General features: G+C 38.0%; 1 protein-coding gene across 3 annotated transcripts in view; it reads left to right on the top strand.

Annotated features, from left to right (window-relative positions):
- NRDE2 (NRDE-2, necessary for RNA interference, domain containing) overlaps positions 1 to 21,856 on the top strand; it is a 31,926-nt gene extending 10,070 nt beyond the window's left edge. For 2 of the 3 annotated variants that reach the window (XM_017813856.1, XM_017813857.1), the window contains exons 4-14: positions 106 to 255; positions 2,660 to 3,122; positions 3,321 to 3,723; positions 7,273 to 7,406; positions 9,492 to 9,612; positions 11,528 to 11,703; positions 12,393 to 12,779; positions 13,966 to 14,894; positions 17,074 to 17,212; positions 20,321 to 20,392; positions 21,055 to 21,856. In XM_017813856.1, the coding sequence (XP_017669345.1) occupies positions 106 to 255; positions 2,660 to 3,122; positions 3,321 to 3,723; positions 7,273 to 7,406; positions 9,492 to 9,612; positions 11,528 to 11,703; positions 12,393 to 12,779; positions 13,966 to 14,894; positions 17,074 to 17,212; positions 20,321 to 20,392; positions 21,055 to 21,180 (3,100 nt within the window). In that variant the 3' untranslated portion in view covers positions 21,181 to 21,856. Of the gene's footprint in view, positions 1 to 105; positions 256 to 2,659; positions 3,123 to 3,320; positions 3,724 to 7,272; positions 7,407 to 9,491; positions 9,613 to 11,527; positions 11,704 to 12,392; positions 12,780 to 13,965; positions 14,895 to 17,073; positions 17,213 to 20,320; positions 20,393 to 21,054 lie in introns of those variants that run through there. The other variant, XM_017813858.1, reaches the window with a different exon arrangement.
- Positions 21,857 to 22,279: the final 423 nt, after the last annotated feature.

Raw genomic sequence — 22,279 nt, forward strand, 5'->3', positions numbered from 1 at the left:
CAGTAAATTAAATTATTATGAACTATGGAAATGTAATGTTTTTTGGGTTTTGTAAATGCTGAATATGTGCACAAATGCTTAGAATATCCTCCTCCTTTTCTACAGTCTAGGTAAGAAAACATCAAATCTTACCAGCAGTCGCTCTGTTTGGCTCGATGATGTCCAGGCTTTCACAACAGACACCTTCAGAATAGACAAGAAACCAGACCCTGGAAACTGGACCTACAAATCCTTGTATCGTGGGGACATAGCAAGGTACAAAATGTTGTTTTCTATCGGTATTCAAACTATCACAGCATCACTATCTTGTGATTTATTGAGTCTGGCTGTGACATTTTGATATAGAAGATGAGAAAAGATAACTAAATAGTTTATTTCAGAATTTGACTTGCCTTTGGACCAATGTCACATGTCCCTTGGGGATCTGTATTGGGACCAGTGCTATTATTTAATGTCATCATGACATGGACAGAGGGATCAAGTGCACCCTCAGCAAGTTTGCCAACAACACCAAGCTGATCAGTGCGGTTGACTTTCCTGAAGGACAAGATGCCATCCAGAGGGACCTGGCCAAGCTTGGGAAGTCGGCCCATAGAAACGTCTTGAGATTTCAGAAGTGCAAGATGCTGCACCTGGATCAAGGCAATCCCTGGTATCAATCCAGGCTGGGGGATGAACAGATCAAGAGCAGCCCTGCTGAGAAGGACTTGGGGGTGCTGGTGGATGAGAGGCTGAACATGAGCTGGCCATGTGTGCTCGCAGCCCAGAAAGCCAAACGTGTCCTGGGCTACATCAATGTGGCCAGCAGGTCCAGGGAGGGGATTCTGCCCTCTACTCTGCTGTGGTGAGACCCCACTTGGAGTACTGCATCCAGCTCTGGAATCCCCAGCACAGGAAGGACATGGACCTGTTTGAACAAGTCCAGAGGAGGCCACCAAGTTGATTATAGAGGGTGGGGCACCTCTCCTGTGAGGAAAGGCTGAGAGAACTGAGGTGGTTTACCCTGGAGAAGAGAAGGCTTCATCCAGCACATGAAGGGGCCTACAAGAAAGATGGAGAGGGACTTTTTACAAGGGCATGTAGTGATAGGGCAAGGGGTAATGGCTCTAAACTGAAGGAGAGTAGGTTTTCATTGGATATTAGGAAGAAATTCTTTACTGTGAGGGTGGTGAGGCACTGGAACAGGTTGCTTAGAGAAGTTGTGGTTGCCCTGTTCCTGGAAATGTTCAAGGCCAGATTGGATGGGTCTTTGAGCAACCTAGTCTAGTGAAAGGTGCCCCTGTCCAAGGGGTTGGAACGACATGATCTTTAAGGCCCCTTCCAGCCCAAACCATTCTATGATCCTTGCATAAATATTTTAAAAGGTAAAAGATGGCATTAAATAATGGGTATATAGTGTGTTATTTTCATTGTCTGTGTAGCAAACTGCAGGCATGTGAGTCTGTAGAACTGCCATCTGGTGGTGGCAGAATGGGCAGATTCAAAGGCATGATTTGAGGTCAGGAATCCCAGGTTGTGTTATAGATCATCGGGTGAGTACCCCTTTTGGTCTCTTATTGTTCTGTGTCTATGTCTGAAAGGGAAATGAAGGTACTGATTAGTTTGATATCCTTGTTTAAAAAAAAAAAAGAAAGAAAGAAAGGTACAGGTACTTTCTTAGCAAACAGATTCAGTGATAGATCAATCACCCAGACATTGTACCAAAAGGTGTTAGTCTTATGCAATGCTACATTTCAGATTAGTATAGATGAAATTGCACGTTCAACATCCTTAGTGAGTTACTGGTACTATGATGACCCTTCAGAACATTTCCCTGCATTAACACAGAAGCCCATCTAAAGGAGCCTACACTTGGCCTGTGCATTGTCTATGTACATTTCGTGATTTTCCTGAAAGTTGTTTACTGTATATAAAATAATACTGTATATAATTACTTGTGGAAGAAGGAGAATTTATGGGTTATATTTTTGTAGTGTTATATACCTTTGCAATAAAATTGCCTGGTTACAATTAATTTCAATTTTTTACCACTTTTGGATTGTCAGCTGTTTTCCGAGATGAAAAGTATTATTTTAGCATTACATGTCACTATATCTGCCACTGACATTCTTGGTAATATTTGAAGATGGTATTTTCCTTTCTTAATCCATAGGACTATTGTGGCCTTTATGAATGTGGTCTTTCTTTTCTCTCCACACCCTTGTCCACTTTTTGGCATATGAAATGGACAGGAGCTTAGGGACATAGAAAGAAGTTACTGGACTGAACTAATGGTGTCTGATTTTCAGTTTAAAATAGTCTAATCTAAGTAGCCCTAAATGATGTTGTATGTTGTTCTCTCTCCAGGTTCTACTTGGCTTAAAATGATAGGAAGAAAAACGTTTTTTTTCTTCTGCTTGAGTATGACAGATATTGTTGAAGTCAGAGGAAGCTTATTATGATATTAGAAATGTGATGGCATAAATTAACATATTAAGACTTCATAAACTGAAGTCTTAAATAAGCAGAAAGTTACCAGGTTCTTAAACTTTTGAAGGTCTATGCGTATGTCATTTGGTCAATTTGAATGCAAGTATTTTTTCCATGCTTGCTTTCAAGAAGGAGGTGTTTTTTCTGATGTGTATTGTAGAATATGTTTGATTGTATTTTCCCTTCTAAGGTATAAAAGGAGAGGGGAGTCCTGCCTTGGCATAGATGTGAAGAAACAGTGTATAACTTGGGACAGTTCTACATCAAAAAGGAAGCAAGTACAGATTCAACCTGAGCGCTACTTTACAAAGAGCAATGTGAAGATGCTGAACACAGATGGGATTCCTGTTTGCAATAAAGATTGTCCATCTGACCCACCTGCTTTTATACCAGTTTCCCAAGCAGAAACTGATGATTCTTCTGACAGAAAAGAGGTAAATCCTCTTGGGATTTATGATCCATCAACTGCAGCGTGGCTACAAGGAAAAGGGGACAAGAGTGCAGACAATGAGTCTGTAAATACGCAGCAAACAATTCAAGAGCCTGGGATAAACATGAACCCCATCCTAATGACAAAAGTGGAAGAACATAACAAGAAAGTCAGAGAAAACCCAAGAGATATTAATGCTTGGATGGAATTTGTTTCTTTTCAGGTATGTATTCTAATAGACCTTGTTGCTTATAATAAGTAATAAGTACATAAACATTATATTGTAATTTCATTTGTTTAGTACTGTATATCTTCTGTCGATGAAGAATGAATTGTTAATTCATATTCACAAATGTCAGTATTCTTGTGATTCTAGTGATGATTCTTCCTAATGTTGTAATGATTTTTCTTTTTGTTTTAGGATGAATTAATGAGAGGACCCAGCCCTTATGCCAGTAAGGGAGAGCAGGAAGTAAGAAGAAAATCACTCAAGTTAATCTTAGAAAAGAAACTGGCTATATTAGAGAGGGCAATTGAAAGTAATCCCAGTAATGTTGATCTGAAACTTGCCAGGCTGAAGCTTTGCGCAGAGTTCTGGGAACCACCAGCTTTGATCAAAGAATGGCAGAAGCTAATTTTCTTGCATCCCAATAATCCAGAGATGTGGAAGAAATACCTTCTGTTCTGTCAAAGTCAGTTCACTACCTTTTCTGTTTCAAAAATCAATAGTCTCTATGGAAAATGTTTGACAACACTGGCAGCTGTACAGGATGGCAGCATGGTATCCCATCCTCTGCTGCCTGGCACAGAAGAAGCCATGCTGGGTAAGGTTCTTTCTGTTTCATATTATGGTCAGATTGTCTTCATAGGAGCTAATTACATTAAGAATAGACTTTCCTATGTATTGTGTGAAGCTTTTCTTCTCTTCAGAATGCCTGGCATCCTGATTTCTTAGCTGAGAATTAAAGGAGATATTCCAACCAAATATGGATATAACAGATCTTTTTGTTCCCCAGGAGAGTTTATGATACAACATCCAGTAAAGTCTAATGTGCTGAGTGGTTTATAGTGCAGTGTCAGGACTGGAGAATCGCAGCCAACAGCCGAGGGATGCGCTTTTGAAAGAGTGGCTTGTGGAAAAAAACAATTATCTCTTGTTCAAAAGTTTTACAGCTAATTACTTTAATCCAGAAAAGAGGAGGAACATGACAAGTCTGATGTGAAATTTTCTTGAGCACCCCGGTTTGTAAATAGAGAATTCTAAACTGTAATACCATGTGAACATGTCTTTTGTATTTGTTCTATGCATATATCTACCGCTTGATTATATAATTATCCCTGGAAGGAAAATTAGTCAGATGGTTAGGATGCTGGAGTGGATCCAGGGAAGAAATGAGTTCATGCTCAGTTCTGGCATGGTCTTTAAATTTATTTGGAGCTAAATGGCTTATCCTTTCCCGTTGCAGTTTTGCTTCTCTACCTTGGAGTGTCATTGTGATTATTAATGAATGAGTACACTGAGGAGGGTGAAATATTAATGTCATCATGAATATTTTTGCCTTTTTTGTTCTTTTAAAATTTTTTTTCAGTGTACAAGAGACTATGATGAAAGAGTCCATTTTTTTAAATGTGTGACCTCCTGTTTTTGTCTGAGTCCTGTAACTGCTGTTTCAGCAATGATGCTGTCTGTTTTGCAATGTCCAGTCTGCACCTAGAGATTTTGATGGTGGGTTTACAAATTAGTTTCAGGTGTTCAGATCTCATGTGGTCTTTGACTGATTCATCTTGGATCAAGCACTGGAAAAAGTGCTGCAAAGGAAAAATCCTGTACTGGCAGGTGGATATTATACAGCCTGATAGCTTCTAATTGCTTCCACTGTCTCTAATTTCCAACGCTTCAGTCACTTTGTACACTAACCATGATGAATGATTCTCAGGACAAATGTTTTATTCAGAATCTATTTTTGGCTACAGGAAGGTTTTTCTTTAATTTTGTTTCCCTGCACACATTTGAACATGTGTCTCATTAAAAACTGTTTGTCAACTGCTATGAGATTTTTTTTTTTGAGTTCCTTTAACTAGTTAGCTAATATTGATGTTTTTCGAAGTACTTTTTTGCTGGCAGCATCCATAGATAGGTTAAAATGAAAATGAACTCAACTTTAGGAGTAGAACAGAAACACAAATAACTTCCTGTTGTTCTGTATTAAGCCTAGAGTGATTTGTTCATGAACACTGTCAAGTATTTTATTTTTCCCCTTTGGAATTCATATGATTGAAGTAGAGAAAATTCCAGTGGGAGACTTCTTGATTTGAGATTTCTTTATTAATGACTCAGCTATATAATTCTTGGGCTGATTTTTAACTGAGAGTAAGGAAGATTAGCAGACTGTTCGTTAAGACAGATTGTTTCACAAATTAATTATGAGGAGTAGTAGTATAGATATATAGTAGGCTTGTATCTTCAACCTTTGACCTTTGCTAAGGACAAAGTATAAGAGCTCTAATTTTAAATAGAAGCACACTGTGCCATCTAGTGTTCAATTCAGTACACAGCACTATCTACTTGGAAATGGGTGGGTGTTTTTTTTTTTTAAAACATAAAATTAAAGAAAGGTAAAACTGAATTTAAAATGATAGATCAGCTTTTACATAAATTTTGAGATAAAAATCTATAATACTTTAAATTTAGTAGGAATTGTTAATCAGATAAAGATAAAGCATTCTCAAATTTTGCTGTGGAAAAGGAATCCTGTTTTTTTCAAATTATATCTACTGGTTGGAAGAAACATCCTTATCTTTTAAGTCAGTTCAACTGCAGAAGTGTCTTAGGATCAGGGACTGAATTAAGTACGTATTCATTCTATTTACCGCAAAGAAAATGCTGATCTTTGAATTTCTTTAAATATCTTTTTCTTTTTTGTAATGCAGAAAATCTTACACTGTAATTTATTTTTGGCACCAGTTTGGCAGGAAATCCTGGTGAGATATTCTCTACATTCAGACTCTTTTAATCAAAGTTCCTCTCTTTGAAGTTCTGAGACTAGGAAAGGACAACTTTTTCCATGTCAGTTGAACACAGTGCCTAAATTGGTTAAAATACTTTGGAAGATTCTCTTATATACTTAATAATTGTTTTAGTTGTCTAAATATTTTCAGAAATCTGAGTCTTTGTTATTGGAAGCAATCATTGGCTTTGCAGAAAAAGATTGGATTAAATGCCTGGTTTGTATATTCTAGCTGAATTCAAGTTTTTATGTGCACACATCTGATGTACATCTGAATACAGGTGAAAGGAGTAAATCTTTTTCCACTTCTTATTAAAAAATAGCATGATCTTTAGGAGCAGTTGATCCTAAACTATGTTGTTGCATGTGTGTATCTGGACACATAAATATTTTGATTGTTTAAAACCCTCCAAAGCCTGTGCATTTAGTGAAGAAAAAAGTTTTTGAAGAACTAGTTTCAAAGCTGTCAGTGACTTATTTAAGTCTTTATTTATGGGTTTTGGTGGTTTTTTTGCAAGCCAATTAAGATTATGATTTAAAGCAATTAGGTTTTTGAACAGCCTCTATTTTGTTAAGACTGGAGTGTAATTTGGAGTGATTAAGTATCTCTGAAATGTTCTTGAGCTGCCTGCTAATAGAGGTGTTTATAATACCTGTTATTTTCCAGCTGTTTCATTTAAGACTCTCATTGCAAATATATGACTAGAAAAACTGGGGCTTTGCTCCCCTTTTTGAGCTGGGACTGAGGCTCAGTATGCAGTAGGGATATTGCAGTGATTACAAATAAAATTTCTTGAAGAGCGAGGGATAGGGCTCTTCTCTACTTTTAAGCAGTAACACCTTGACCAAAAGACTGGACTTCTCTTAACTCAGGTCTTATGTAAAGAAAGAAGAAAAAGGGAGTGACAGTTGGAATGAAAATGGTATATTACCAAAATATTACCAGTGTAACTATCTCATGCAAAACTGAGGCAAAGAGGATTTTTGTTGTTATCAGCTACTGTGTGCATTGTGATAACACCCAGCATCTTCAAAGAGGGCTGTGACCCACTGACAGGTGTTGAATACCTGAAGTTGGGACCACTGTCTGTCTTTTTCATCAATAAGGGCAGTGCATGTCCAGCATGAATAAAAAGTCATCTCTTTGGTACATTTAAACTGGGCAGTCTTAGAGTTAACTCAACTATGACAGTTTTGACAGGCATTTGTAGTAGTTACTCCCCGTGTTTTGGATTTTGATACTGTTCCAAAACAATTATGCACTACAGCACTTCATGTATGTATTTTGTATATGTGGGCTGTAATAAAATATTTTGCAACAAAATTAATTTGAAATACTAAAATTTTATCTTCTTTACTTTACAGCTATATTTATTCAACAGTGCCACTTTCTGAGACAGGCTGGCCATTCTGAGAAAGCAGTGTCTTTGTTTCAGGCTCTGATTGACTTCACCTTCTTTAAACCTGACAGTGTAAAAGATCTGCCAACAAGGGGACAGGTAGCAATTTCCATTTAAATGGGTGTGTGTCTTTATCTATTACAGAGAATGCAGTACCAGGAACATGTTGATGAATTTTTGAGGACATAGGGAAATATTTTGGATAACCACTTACTTAGTGATTCTTCAAGGTGATGCTTTCCTTGAAAAAATGCTTGTGGGTTCTCTGGAACTGCAGGCCAAACAGCTACTTCTGCTGTATATAATACAAGTGTGATAACCAGTCATTTCATGACTTCTTTTTTACTAATTAAAGATGAAAAAAAAATCGAAAAAATAGGAAAAAATAGAACTAGCTGACCAATGTCTTTGTCTAGTTAGCACTTGCCCTGCTTCTTTTCCCCAGAAATGCTGCTGTTTTGTTACTGTTGATGGAGAAATCTGATATGACCTAAAATCTCTTTCTCTTCTAGACAGTTCTTGAAAAAATTTCTTAGGTTCTCTGTTACGTGTTTTCATTAATTTGATGCCTCCATTAGGAACACCTTCATGCTTTCAAGTGCCTTTTATTTAACCCGTGTAATTCTGTTCAGCTTATTGTGTTAAATGCTAAAGTAGTAAAATGCTTTTTCTCTTAATTTGCTCAGGATAATTTTGGTCATGCACCCCAATAATAATAAGTAAGATAGTATTTAGATGCCAGTAGCATCATCCCACTGAACTGTTAGGAACTGTTTCATTTTTAATGGGTGATAGGGAGGGCCACCACTTAGACAGCTGAGCTACCACAGAGAACAAAAATTGAGTTTGCTTCCATTACCTCACCTTCTTCCCCAGAAACCACAATTGAGACTCCATTTCTGTTCTCTCAGTTAGTGCTGTTACCCACAAATGGAGCAATCTTAAAAGTTGAATAATTGTGGTGTCTCCTTAAAGAGCCAAAAGTTAAGAGTTCAGTCATAGCTATCACGTGGGATTTGATATAGTTGCACAGATACACATATACAGAGTTATAGTTCCAGTCATTTGAAAAACTTCAAGATTATCTATAGTATTTAAAAAATCTTAAAGCAGGATGAAAAGGAACCTTGATTTACAAGAGCAGTGTTTTGGTTGAAAAATGCAGTTCTTGAAAAGAGGAAAATGCCAGATTTACAGCTGATCACACATTCTGCTCTCTTGCAGCAGCGTTATGACTCAGTCTGGAATTACTTCTTTCTGCACTGTTTTCACAGTTCACTTTCTCACTTGCAGCAAAGAATAAATCCATGAGGAGCAGAATTAGAATTTGCAGTTGCTGTAAGCCATGCTTTTTCTGATGTGTTGACGCTTGATTTTTCTTAGAGTAAATTTTATTGTTAATATTTGTATTAACAGTCACATGTCAGTGTCCAGGCCAAGGGTTAGTACTCAGCAGAAGCGTGTAATCAGAGAGAGATGGTCATTAGAGCTAAAGATATGCAAAACAGATATACAAATATATATATACAGATATATAAAGATATACAATTGATGAATCTAGAGATGACCGATTGCATAGAGGCAGTGACAGTCAGGACTAGAACCCTGGACTTCTGATTCACTGGAAAGTGCCCTGACCTTATTGACCACCCTGAAATCTGAGAAATGAAAGGCCTTACTGATCTTTTCCTCTTGTCCCTAGTCCAGTCATATTAATGTTCAGCTGTAACATTTTGATTTGACCATAGGTATGTGATTCAGTTATCGTTCCATTAGCCAAAATCTTCATAGTCCCATGGAAGTTAGGGGGGAGGGGAGGTTTGGGATCTGAAAGCCACGCCTTGGGGACTTCGGATCTTTATCCTTGAAGGATCCATATAGGACATTAGGCTATTATAGCAAAAGTATTTTGCTATCTTTAAAGCCTAATACCTTTAAAAACAATCTTTATGTTCATGAGAAGAGCTGATGACAGTTCTTATGTGTCACAGGCATAACTGAAGTACTGAGTTGTCCCTGCTGAATCTTAAGCAGCATCTAAAAAAGTCTTCAGGTACAGCAATTGCACCCAGATAGGTGCTTGTAGGGTCTGGAAAACCTAAGTTGACTCAGGTGGTGTTTGTACAGCAGTAAAAATGATTTTTCTCTATGTTTTGTTTTGGCTGCCCCTGCCTGAAACAACAGGTGGAATTCTTTGAACCCTTTTGGGATAGTGGAGAACCACGAATTGGAGAAAAAGGAGCAAGAGGCTGGAAAGCATGGATGCACCAACAAGAAAAGGGAGGATGGGTTGCTCTTAAGGATGGTATGTGTGTGTCAATATGTGTATTTTTATGTCCGTGTGTTCTCCTAAACATTTTGATTAGAATGATATAAGCTGTTTCTTCTCATGTTTTTGTGTAGAAATTCTTAGAAGTATTTATGGAGATTAAGATAATGTCTATCACACTTTACAGGGAATAGTATGTGTTGAATGTTGTACAATATTGTTTATGGAATATTGCTGTCCTTCCTAGGATGAGAATTAAGGCAGAGGATGGCATATCTGCCACTCTGTGCTGAAAAGGCTAAAAGTGTGTGTAGTTAGTGGACACTCACGCCCACTAAAAGTGAAAGGAATCTACTTCCTTTGAGGCCCTTTCATCATATTGGTAGATGAGGTGGGATTACATTATTAGATGATAGTTGCCTCAAGGATAGCTAGATTAATGATTCTATTCCTAGAATCAGATTTCAGTTTCTTAAGCAAAGATATAGTAGAAGTAGGAGGAAAACCTTTCCTTTTTCTTTGTGATGCAGAAAATGAAGGAATTCCATTTTCACTTGCCTGGAGTGCTTCTGGGTGGGCAGTGATGCAGAAAATGCCTCCCTGCTGCTTAGTCTCACTTTGTTTTCTGGTCTGCAGCGCTTCCCTTCATGCCAAGGACTAGTTCTCAATCAGATAAATTGTGAGAGGAAGCAGGGGACTGGAATGTGTCTGACCAGAGATGAGCTGTCTCTGTTTTCGCTGTTCCTGCTACTGCAGCAACTCTAATGAAGCAAGTTTGGCTCTACTTTTAGTAAACAAAGGAACTGAAAGATGATCATGTGCTTCCCTTGTCCCTGGATTAAGATGGAATTTTCTTGGCACATACAAGTGCTTTTCCCCTTATGTGTCAACTCCAAAAGTTCAGGTGCAATCTACAATCAAGTGTGATCATTAAAACTGCCAGGTTTTATCAAACTTTGGTTAGAGCGTGGAAATGCTGTCGTTTTTCATAGAGTTGCTGGCTAAGGGAGAGGCTACTGATCACAAAAAATATATAGAAGGTAAAAATCTTGCAACCACCTGTTTGTTTTACCTGAAATTTAAGAACTGGGATTGGGAGTGTTTTACCTATTTAATGGCAAATGTCAGGATCAAGAATGTGGAGCTGGTGTAGAAATGGCTTGACTTTCTTACAAAAAAAAAAATTAGTGCAGGTAACCATTAAATTTGGAGGGCTATTTTTTCCTCAACAACAAGAAAGAAAAAATGTGTCAGAAAAATCTCTACAAGCTTTCCTTTAGCCTACAGGTTCTGCACAGAATTAATATATTCCTGTCACAAGAAAGATATGAAAATTTTATTTAATAGTCCAGAAAGATTATCATAAAAGTGGATATGGTTAAGCACTTCATTTTGTGTGTGTGTGTTTAACTACATGGGTTGTTTAAATTGCACATTAATGAAAATATTGAAAATACCAGGTATTTTAAAACACTATGTCCAAGCTTGTTTTGCAGTGTTTAATTTTGAAGTACTATTTTTTCATACAGTGTTTTTCTCAAAATGTTTTATGCACACAAGTATTCATAGAGCATATATGAGATTTTATACCCAGGTATGAAGAGCCTAAATTGCACAAAAAGATGACTGACTCTTGGCTGTTGTTTGCAAATTGCTATTGATAAAAGTGGTCCACAGCCCATCAGTGTTTTCTCCTGTATGAGAAAGTTGGAGTGCTGACACTGATTCAGAGCTTCTAAAAGTTTGGAAACTTCCCACTCTTACAGAGTTGGTGTCAAAACCCAGAACTGTAATGTGGAAATTCTCAGCTCTGTCTTGTGTCTGTTTTATTAGCACTGTATTTGTTTACATTGTTAAAGTGGTTAAATTGTGTGTCATGTCTGACCTTTGGATTTGGTGAATTAATTTTTCTTTAATACTTTTGTGTGTGTGTGTCTTGGTTTGATTTTAGATGATGAGGATGATGAAGAGATAGATGAGGATCAAGAAATAAAGGATAAAACTCTCCCCAAGTGGCATATTTGGTTGGATATTGAATATGCCCGTGAAGCAAGGCATTGGTTACCTTGGAGGCCAGACAAAACCAAAAAGGAAACTGAAGAAGATTGTGAAGATCCAGAAAGACAGGTCACTGTGATATAACAAAACAAGGGGAGATGATAAGACTAATTATTCTTTAATTTGAATTCATTGCTAGTGGATATGTTAGAAGAGTATTACTTTTCTTCATTTGGAAGAAAGATCTTTTCTTTTTTTGAAATTCCAAATTTACCTGAGGTTTTATGCTGAGACTTCTCAAATCCATAGGAAGCTCATGGTAAACTTTGGAAAGTCTGCAGGCAAATAGTCTGTCTTTGCTATTCACTGATGCTTGTCTTCTGTTTGTGGAAATGTCACAGAAATCTTATGTTTAAGAAGATATGGGCATTAAATAAGCAAAGGTTTTGTTGCCTTTAAGTCAGATAGTTGGATTTTTTTTTTCCCTTGGGAAATAGTCAGACATTGATTTTCAAATCAAAATGTGTTAAATGGCCTAAGCCAATAATATCTGCAGACCTTCATTGTGTAAGTTTTCTGTGGAGGTCTTTGATGCTCAAGGGCGAAGAAATCTCTTCATAGCAAAGTAACAGTCTGACTGGAAAACCATATTGTTGTTTTACTTCTCTCTTCTTAATTTGAATCACATTCTCATACCACTTAATAGTAATTCTAAATTTTATTGACTTGAAAAGGTTCTTTAATTACATAAGTAACAGATTTACTGCTTTTATTTGATTGCCTGAATTAATGGAGTTTCGTAATTTGGATTTTTTTAGGTGTTATTTGATGATCTTGGACCATCTTTAATCCGTCTTTCAAATCCAAATCTTCAACATCAACTGTTGTACTCATTTTTGCAATTCCTAGGAGTTCCATGTACAAGTAAACTCTTTCCTTCCAGTCTCTATATTGCCATGGATGAAAATAACATCTTTGACAGTGTGCTTTATGATGATAAACCGCTGACTTCTGTTGATTTTCCACTTTCTGGATTCAACAGTATTGGTCATATGGACACAATGCTACGAGGGAGACGTCAGATAGGCCACTGTAAAGAAGGAGAGGAGTTCATACAGAATGTTTTCCATGTTCTATTCCAGATATTTACAGGAAAGGAAAAATCTAATCTGTCTATTTGTTGGTTACAGTATGAAATATATAAGGTAATGAGGAGTCTGCATATAATGACTTTTGTAATTTGTGGCTTTATTCTGTATTAATGTTTATATTGAATTAAAATAAATATTGATGAAAATTGTCTTGCAGGACTAAGTATTCAAATCAGGAAATGCTAGTTAAGATTGCACTGGGGGTAAAAAAAAAAAAGCAAACTGACAAACCCTTTTCTTCAATACGTGTTACACACTGGCATACCTTCAGCAAACTTTTTTAAAGTTTTGGATAAATGTTATTATATGATACATTATATGCTGGGCAGGAATGGTCGCAAGTGGTTTTTTTACAGGGCAAAGTGAGTCAACCAAGTACTTTTACCAAACTGTTACTACTAAGTGCATAATTCCCCAATACTGTAATACAAGCACCTAATCAAGAAACTTTCTACTTCTTATACAAGTTACATTTGGAGTCTTATTGAACACTCCAGTCTTACTTATCACTTGCTGCAACCCTGGCAGTGTTCAAGGCCAGGTTATATAAGGCCTTGAGCAACCTGGTCTAGTGGAAGGTGTTCCTGCCTGCTGCAGGGAAGGTTGGGACTAGATGATCTTGAAGGTCCCTTCCAACCCTCAACAGTCTATGAATATGGATTTATTCAAGTAAAACTGTTCTAATAAATGCCCACAGAAGGGCAGAGAATCCAGGCTGTCTTCCTAATGCTTAAGAAAGTTTGGTATTGTGTTTCCTTATGGATAAGATCCCTGTCTCTTACTTCAACACTACCTGACCAGAAGATCTCCTGTCCTTTAATCTTCCCATCCGATCTCCAGATTTGTCTGTCAGAAGGTTTCCTGCTGTGAAAAGCTACTTGGGTTTAGTTGTGCTAGTCATAAGATGCATAATTTATTTTTCCTTTCTCAATCGTTACAGGTTAGCAGCTCTGTGTTTGAGCTTGAGTTGGCCTTTTAAAAGAGTGAAATTTGGTATTACTTAATGTCAGCAGCAGGAGTAAGAATGATAAGTGTGTGTAATTTGGCTGTATTGGAGGGAGCTGACAACAGGCAGTTGTGACAACTTAGAGTACTTAGTAGCAACAGATCTGTCTGGTGGTGAAATATGGAACAATATGAAAACAAAACACAGTAATGAAGTAAAAAATTGCTGTGAGGATTTTCTTCTCTTTTCTTCTTCCACCCCTCTCAAAATTTGTTCTGTTTATTTACCCTGCAGGTGATTCAATGTCTCAAAGCAAAAAAGAAAAAGAAGCTAAAAGCACAAGGGAGGAGGAGTAAAAAGCTGGCCAAGAATTTCCTTAAAGCACCTGACAACCGAAACAACCTTACTCTCTGGAAACTCTATGCCTACCTAGAATGGCTGCTTGGTAACACAGATGATGCCAGGAAGGTGTTTGACACAGCTCTTTGCACAGCAGGGACAGGAGGATTGAAGAGTGCCCACCTCTGCAGCCTCAGCCTGCTTTATGCTCAGCTGGAAGTGGAACTGCTAGAAAGTATAGAAGGGGCTGTTATGTCACGTGCTGTTCATATATTGACCAAATTGACTGAAAGTGGACCATATGTGCCCTATAGTGGACAAGTGTTACCTGTGAATGTCTTGAAAGCTCGTAAAACATATGAGCATACACTGCAAGATTATTTAAGTAAAATGCCAGTTTCTGATCAGGATCAGGTCAGTGATGCTGATCAACTGGTTAACTTGGTTGGTTGTTATGCACTGTTCCAGTATTTGACTGTTGGGATTGATGCCGCAGTACTAATATATACACAGGCTTCAGAAAAACTTGAAGCTTCTGGTCCACAGAAATGTGAAAAAACTGGAGAGAATTTTGGCATTCAAAATTTTTCCAGTGCTCTTGAAGCTGTCATGCTGCTGCATACAAATTTACTGAGATTTCACATGAAAATTAGTGTTTATCCTTTGAATCCTCTGCGAGAGGCACTAACGGAGGCTCTGAAACGGTATCCTAGCAACCAGTCTCTTTGGAGGTCATACATCCACATCCAAAGAAAGTCCCACAGTGCTAGCAAAGCACGAAGATTTTTTGATAATGTCACAAGGTCTACTAACTCTTTAGAGCCATGGCTGTTTGCAATCCAAGCAGAGCAGATGAGAAAAAAACTCACAGAGAAAGTCCAGAGGTAATACCTTGCAGGTCCTTACAATTATGCTTTTTTAAATCTGTCTGATAACTTAATAGAGGAGAGCAAACGCTGTCATAGTTCTCATTTTGCAGATGAAGCTGTAACTAGGGAAGATTTTTTTGTTCAAGGCTGATCAGGGAGTCAATAGCAGAATCTTGAATAGAATTAAAGCCCTAGGGGATACCCTCATGTCCTCTCTACTGGACCAGATTTTGTGTTGCTTTGTTTGGTTACTTGCTACTGGCATCAGAGTGGTATACATTCCTTTAAAGAATTTTTAAATAACTAAGCCTGCATAGATGGCCAAGGTAGACACTATGAGCTTAGAAACTGCTGCATTATAATGCTACAGCAATAAGGAGTGTAATACAGAGCTATGCTGCAGTTTCTGTCTGAGCTGGCTGCTCTACTTTATTTCTGGATCACAGAATACAATTGTGGCAGATCTGTTTCCATAGTGAGTCCTTGAGAGTTTAGTTTTCATATGGGGCTGTTGCTAGGTAGAAGAGGCTGGAAATTCTCTTAATTTGCAGTGGTCTGTGATTTTTGGTTTTGATCCTGAGAAAGGAGGAGAGGGTAGGAAATGTGGGGAGCAAGGTATGTGTTCATTCCTAGAGCTTAGTCTCTTAACTGTTGTCTGCTTGTTGCTTGGAGCTACCTATCCACTGATACCTACATATCTCTAATAACATGGGCAGCTTGGTTGTTTGCGCCTGCACATAGCAACAGATTTCTAGTAAAGTGTTATCTGCAAGTTTTACATAGCTGTAAGCTTACAATATTCACACTGGGTGAAATTACATAATTATCAATATACTTTGATATGAGGGCGCATCCACTGCTTTGATTGCTGCAGTTGGGCAACAGGCATTGATACATGATAGTGACATTCCTGAGCTGTCACTCTGTGTCATCCTAAATTGCAGTAAGAATTCTGCAGGCATCAAATGTAAAGGAGGATTGGATTTCAATTTACTGTTAACTACAGATTGACACTATGATAGATTTTCATTATTTTTACTGGAAACTGATGTTGAGTTCCTTTCCAGATTTTTTGCTGCTAGCATAGCCTTTCCAGTAGGTTACATTTGTAAGGGACAAATTGGATTCTGCAAGAGCAGAGCTGAACTACTGCAACAGGGAGATAAGTGGCCTGTCAGTCATGCATAAAACTAATGTTTTGTGATGTTGTGACAAACTAAGAAAATGTCTGTGCTGTATGTGACTGTTTCCTATTCTGGCTTGTATTTCTGCTTGTTTAAGTGCATGGAATTCAGATGAAGAAATGAACATGAAAGGTAAAACAGGAACATATGGAAGTCAGTGTTAGGTACAAGGCTTCAAATATCTGATTCCATGCAGAATAGATTTCATAATTTTGCCTCGGGACAAAGGTTAAGATGAGAGGACAAATTACCTCAAAGACCCTTGAAAAAAGAGGCAGATTAGGAGCCAAGTGTTGATGGTGAGTGGGACAAGCTGGCAGGCTAAGCAAGCACACACAGACAGAAGGAACATTGCCGTGAGTCATTAAGTGTCATTAAGCTCAAGCCACTGTGTCATTAAGCTCAAGCCACTCTGTATCAGCTGTAGATGGAAATCAATGCTTTGGTGAAAAATACCTGCTTTTGTGTTGTGCCTGGAACTTAAGGAATTTGAATCTCTGGGTGAAAGTTATTATTGTAATCATGGTTGAGATCCAGAGCTGTAATTTTGGCCTGGATTGAAGACCAGTGTATGGCCTTACATGGATGATGGGGTAAATTTGAACAAACTGGCCTGGACACCAGGAGATCTACTGACCCAGACTTGAATTTGTTTTGAGATGCTATGCCAAGCTTAGAATGAAGAAATTATCTTGAATGAAGATGTTTTAAGGTCATATGACAGTGGGTTATCGTATTCAAAAAGAAATTACTTTTGACCATGCTAAAAAAATTTTTCACAAAAATATATATTTTTTTAACTACTTTTCCTATTTAAAAATGTGTTGATTATATTAGCAAGTGCTAAAAATATTGTTAATAACATGCAGAGTTTGTAGCGTGAATTACAAAAACCTGGCTATACACAGTGCTGCAGAGACAGTACGTTGTTCTTTACCCTCTCTTACCTGGATGTGGTCCCTTAGCTTGGGTTTAAAGGACTCTTGTTTCTTCTTTTGTCTGTGTTTCAGGGCAGATGTTGGTGAAGTACATTGTACTATTCCTGAAACTGGATTAACAAATCGCATTGTAGCTCTATTTGAACACGCAGTTCAGAGTGAAAATGGTACCCATTGTCCATTGCTGTGGAGAATGTATTTGAACTTTATGGTAAGATGAAGACTTATCAGTTTTGGTTTATTTTACCGTATTTGGAATTCTCATGAACACAGCTGCAATCCTATATAAAAGAATGAATACTAAATGCTGCCATGCCTCTATGATTTGCAGGGTGATATATGTGAGTTGTATTGGTTCTTATTGCTGGGAATATTAAGGAAAATGTAATTCACATGGATTAGGAGTAGTAGCTTTGACAGTGTAGTCTTAATATGGATGCAGGCAAGTTACTGTGTCTGTCATCTTACATAGATAAAAATATGTCATAAAATGTCAATAGATGGATTCCACCCAATCTTACAAAATAAAGGTAAGTTGTCAGGGGAGAAAAACTTAAGAAAAGAGGAAGTAAATTGTAGGGATGTATGTTTTTATTATTTTTTATGTGAGTAAAATCAGAAAAGATGACTTCTCTTTATGTTTTAGACCTACTTTGTGGTTCTGAAAGGAAATTACAAGGTCTTTGATATTTCAGTCAAATCTCTATCCTGCTTTTTTTTAACTTCACAGAATCACAGAATGGTTGAAGTTGAAAGGGACCTCTGGAGGTCATCTTGTTCAACCACCTAGAGCTGGTTGTCTACTGCAGTGTCTAGATAGGTTTTGAATATCTCCTGTAAACTCCATAACTCTCCAGGCAACCCATGCTAGTGCTCAGTAACCCTCACAGTAAAACACTGTTTCCTGATGTTCAGACAGAGCCTCTTGTGATTTGGTTTGTCTGTTGCCTCTAATCCTGTCACTGGGCACCACTAAAAAGGGTCCAGCTCCCTCTTCTTTGCACCCTCCCTTCAGGCATTCATATATATGTATAAGTTCACCCCCCAAGCCTTCTCTAGGCTAGAGTCCCCACTCTCTCTGCCTCCCCTCTTAAGAGAGATGCCCATGTCATCTTAGTGGCCCTTTGCTGGACTCTTTCCAGTATCTGCATGTCTGTCTTTTACAGGGAAGCCAGCAGCTGGACACAGGATGTCAGGTGTGACCTCACCAGTGCTGAGTAGAGGGGCAGGATCACCTCCCTCAGCCTGCTGGCAGTGCTTACCTGATGCAGTCCAGGGTGCCATTAGCCCTTCTTTCCAGCAAGGACACATTGCTGGTTCCTGCTCAAGTTAATGTCCACCAGGACCCCAGTTCCTCTTCTGCCAAGCTGCTTTCCAGCTGAGTAGGTCCCAGTTGCAGGAATTTACACTTCTCCTTGTTGAACTTTGAGGTTCCTGTCAGCTGATTTCTCCATCCCATTGTGTTCCCTCTGGATGGCAGCATGACCCTTGGGTGTATCAGCTATGCTCTCTGCAAGCTTGCTGAGGGTGTAGTCTGCACCATTAGCCAGGTCATTAACAAACATGTTAAATGACATTGGACCCAATACTGTCCCCAGGGGTACTGCTAGTTACTGGCCTCCAACTAGACTTGTTCCATGGATCTCCACCCTCTGGGCCCAGCTTTGAGACAGCTTTCCATCTGTCTTGCTGTCTGTGCATCCAACTCTTACATCAGCTGCTTGTTTAGGAGGATCTTAAGGGAGACAGTATCAAAAGGCCTTACTGAAGTCCAGATAGACAATGTCCACTTGTGATTGTTCAGCCCGGAGGAGTGAAGGGTCCTGGAACATACTGTCAATGTATAGAAATACCTCATAAGAGGGTGTGAAGACAGCCAGACTCTTCTCAGTGCTGCCCAGTGACAGGACAAGAGGCAAAAGCCACAAGCTGAATCAATATATCAATTTCTGTTTAGACATGAGAAAGAGGTTTTTTACTGTGAGGGTTGTGAAACACTGGAAGAGGTGGTCTGGAGGTTATGTAGTCTCTATCCACAGAGATGTGGTTCTGAGCAGCCTGCTTTCACTGACCCTGCTTTGAGCAGAGGGCTTGGAGCACACGGTCTCCAGAGCTCCCTTCCAACCTCAGTGACTGTGAAGAATGCAAAGGCAGAATGTTACAGAAAGCTCTTTGCAGAGCTGCAGCCCTGGGTTTCCTGTGAGTGAGTGAAATTCATTGCTGTTCAGTAAAAGGAGAGACTGGATGTGGCACTTACTGCCGTGGTCTAGTTGACAAGGTGGTGTTCGTTCAAAGTTTGGACTCTGTGGTCTCAGAGGTGTTTTCCAACCTAATAGATTTTGTGATTCTGATTGCACCAGAACAGCACAAGTTTCTACGACCAATGTATCAATAATATGAAAAATAATTTCTATATTTTAAAACTTGACAAGGAACAAGTTGCTGATTTTTAGCAACAGTACTGATGTAGTCAGAACAAAAGAAAAGGTAAATTCATAATGGAAGATCTCTTCTTCTCCAAAGATCACAAAATATTTAATGTGTTTTCAGTACTTTGAAATTGGTGCTTTTTTAGATTTGCCATAAAATTGCATTTGTGAAGTGTTTTTCAAAGTTTTTCAATTCAAAAGATTTCTTCACAGAAATTGTGTAATTATTTCTGTCTGTAACTGGGATGACTGAAGCTAAGGAGACTGTTCAGCACTCTGACCTATGCTGCCTTTCTCTTCTAAATTTCATGATAGCTGTGTGCCGTGTACTTGTTATCCATAGTTAAATGGATACTTTGAGGAAGAAGTTTTAACTCCTTCCAGACAGATGCTAATTTGTCATATACATTTTTATATGTAAGGAGGTTCAGCCTTACCAAGCTTCTGCTGAGTAAGAACATGTATGTGTGTGGTCACTTCAGTGCATAACACCAATGGATTATCTATCACCTGCACTTTACCAAAGATGCTCTTGTGCAGTGTATGTGTAGCATATCAGATATAAATGTTGGTTAATAATCTGCACTCCTGCATTATTATCTAGGCAAAGGTACTGACTTGAACTGAAATACTCAGCAGAGGTTCTTTCTGTGAGTTCTTGTTTTATTTGTCATACAAGTAAAGTTCTGAAACTCCTTAAAGACATCTGAAGAGTGTAACCAGTGTAACGTGACAAATTGAATAGCTACCACAAGATATAATAATAAAGATTCCCCAGCAGCAGAAGAACTCTGAGCTTTTCAGCAGTCATTTCTTTATCTCAGAGGTAATTGTTTCATTATTTCAGCTATTACTGCACTGAATTATGAACATTTCTTTTTCTCGCACAGGCTTCACTAGGAAAAAAAGAGAAAAGTAAAGGATTGTTTTATAAAGCCCTTCAAAACTGTCCTTGGGCAAAGGTAGGCACAGAAAACATGTAAACCTATCATATTCTTATTTATGGAGTTCTGTATTTGAAAAAAAGTTAGACTTTAGTAGCTGTTGTAGTGAGTTATATGCAAATAAAAGAAGAAATTGCTGAGGCAGTACTGTTAAGATTTTCTGCAAATAAGAGATGCATCTGAAATGGAAACATGGTTAGTACTCAGTGCCGTTTGTGTTTCAGGACACAAAAGTGTTGCATTGCATTGCGGCACGGCAGTAATAAGTCCTGTGTGATCTAGAAGTGACTGAGTCTTTCAGACTGTGTTTTATCATGAGCATGGTAGTACCAGAAATATATAGGCAAATAAAAATGTATGTAGTTAATAGTATAGAAAATTCTTGAGGAACACCTGCAACTCCTCAAGTCATGTCTGTATATGCTGCAAATGCTCCAGTGCCTCTTGACTTCTGTTTTATCTTTTTAAATAAAGTTATTTAGTAAAAGTTGGAAGTAATTTGATTAAGCATCTACTCGGCTGTCACTGTAGAAGTACTAATTCTGTTTGTATTATTTTAAAGTAGTATATATTTCTTATGTTCTTGCTACAGAGTTGTTGCCTATCTACTTACTTCTTTATACCATGTTTCTCTCTGTGATAGAAAGACGGCACAGCAAACATTCTTGTTGCCTTTTCAGGTGCTCTATATGGATGCAGTAGAATATTTCCCTGATGATGTGCAAGAGACGCTTGATCTAATGACCGAAAAAGAATTGAGAGTGAGGGTACCTATGGAAGAGCTGGATCTACTATTAGAGATTTAAAAGAAGACTGCAGAAATGGAGAAAGTTCAGAAGCTACTTCCAAAGCTAACAGTTAGATCCATTTGTTTTCATACAGGAATTCTGTTGGCACGTTGGTACTATGTACTTTCTTTTAATTTTTTTTTAAATATAAATTCCCATCAAAATGGAGTTCTGCTAGCTGCAAGTATTCTGGAATCAAGGACTGCATTTTGCCCACAAAAATGCATCCACTACTTCTCTGAAGTAGTGCTGGCTCCCACAGAAAGATACCCTCTAAATAGCCTCCTGCTGAACATTGCCCAGTTTCTTTTTCTGTTGTTTGAAATTACATTCCCTAGGGTTCAGTAGAGGTTCAGTATATGCCAACTATGGTTTGGTGAGCAGCACGGGAAATAAACATCTGCCAAATGGATGCTCCACTGTCCTCCAGTTGGCAGACTTCAGTAATTTCTTTCAGCTTGGTATGCGTGTGTGTATATATAACTACTAAGTCAAACAACCATTACATCTGTACATATCCTGTGAGTAAAAGATAAATCTTTGCTTGATCAGGCACCTATTTTGGACTTGTATACTTTGACAGATGACCATTTTAATACAAATATTTATGAAAAATATACCAGAATATTTGAAAATTCAAAAGGAACTTGTTTTTTGTTTATTAATAGAACTGTAAGTGTATTAAAAATGAAAATGTGTCCATAATGCATCTCTAAGCAGCTCACTTCTAAACAAGTTTTTGTAATTGATTACTCGCTTTTGACCCAAATCTGGGCAATCATCATAAGAGAAGGCAGAGTAGGCAAAACATGATTGTTTAAATAGTAGCTTCTATTCCAAGACTCTTCAGTCAAGTTCCTGGAGAAGTCATATGAAATATGGTAACAATTTAAGGAGACAGTTATGTTACCAATTTATTTTATAAGACAGAATATGCTGAAATATGGAAAAGACTGTTTAGCATCCCTACTCTTGAGACTTAAGATCTTCATCTGAAAAGAGGGTACCTGCAGCCACTGAATACCCAGAACTGCTTCAGATGTTTTTCAGAAAAAAACTTAATTGTCACTAACAGCACTAAAATAATTGGGATCATCCAGCTGGTGAGACGTGAAGA

This window comes from Lepidothrix coronata, unplaced genomic scaffold (assembly GCF_001604755.1).
Source record: "Lepidothrix coronata isolate B3197 unplaced genomic scaffold, Lepidothrix_coronata-1.0 Scaffold43, whole genome shotgun sequence".
In the NCBI taxonomy this organism is placed as follows: domain Eukaryota; kingdom Metazoa; phylum Chordata; class Aves; order Passeriformes; family Pipridae; genus Lepidothrix; species Lepidothrix coronata.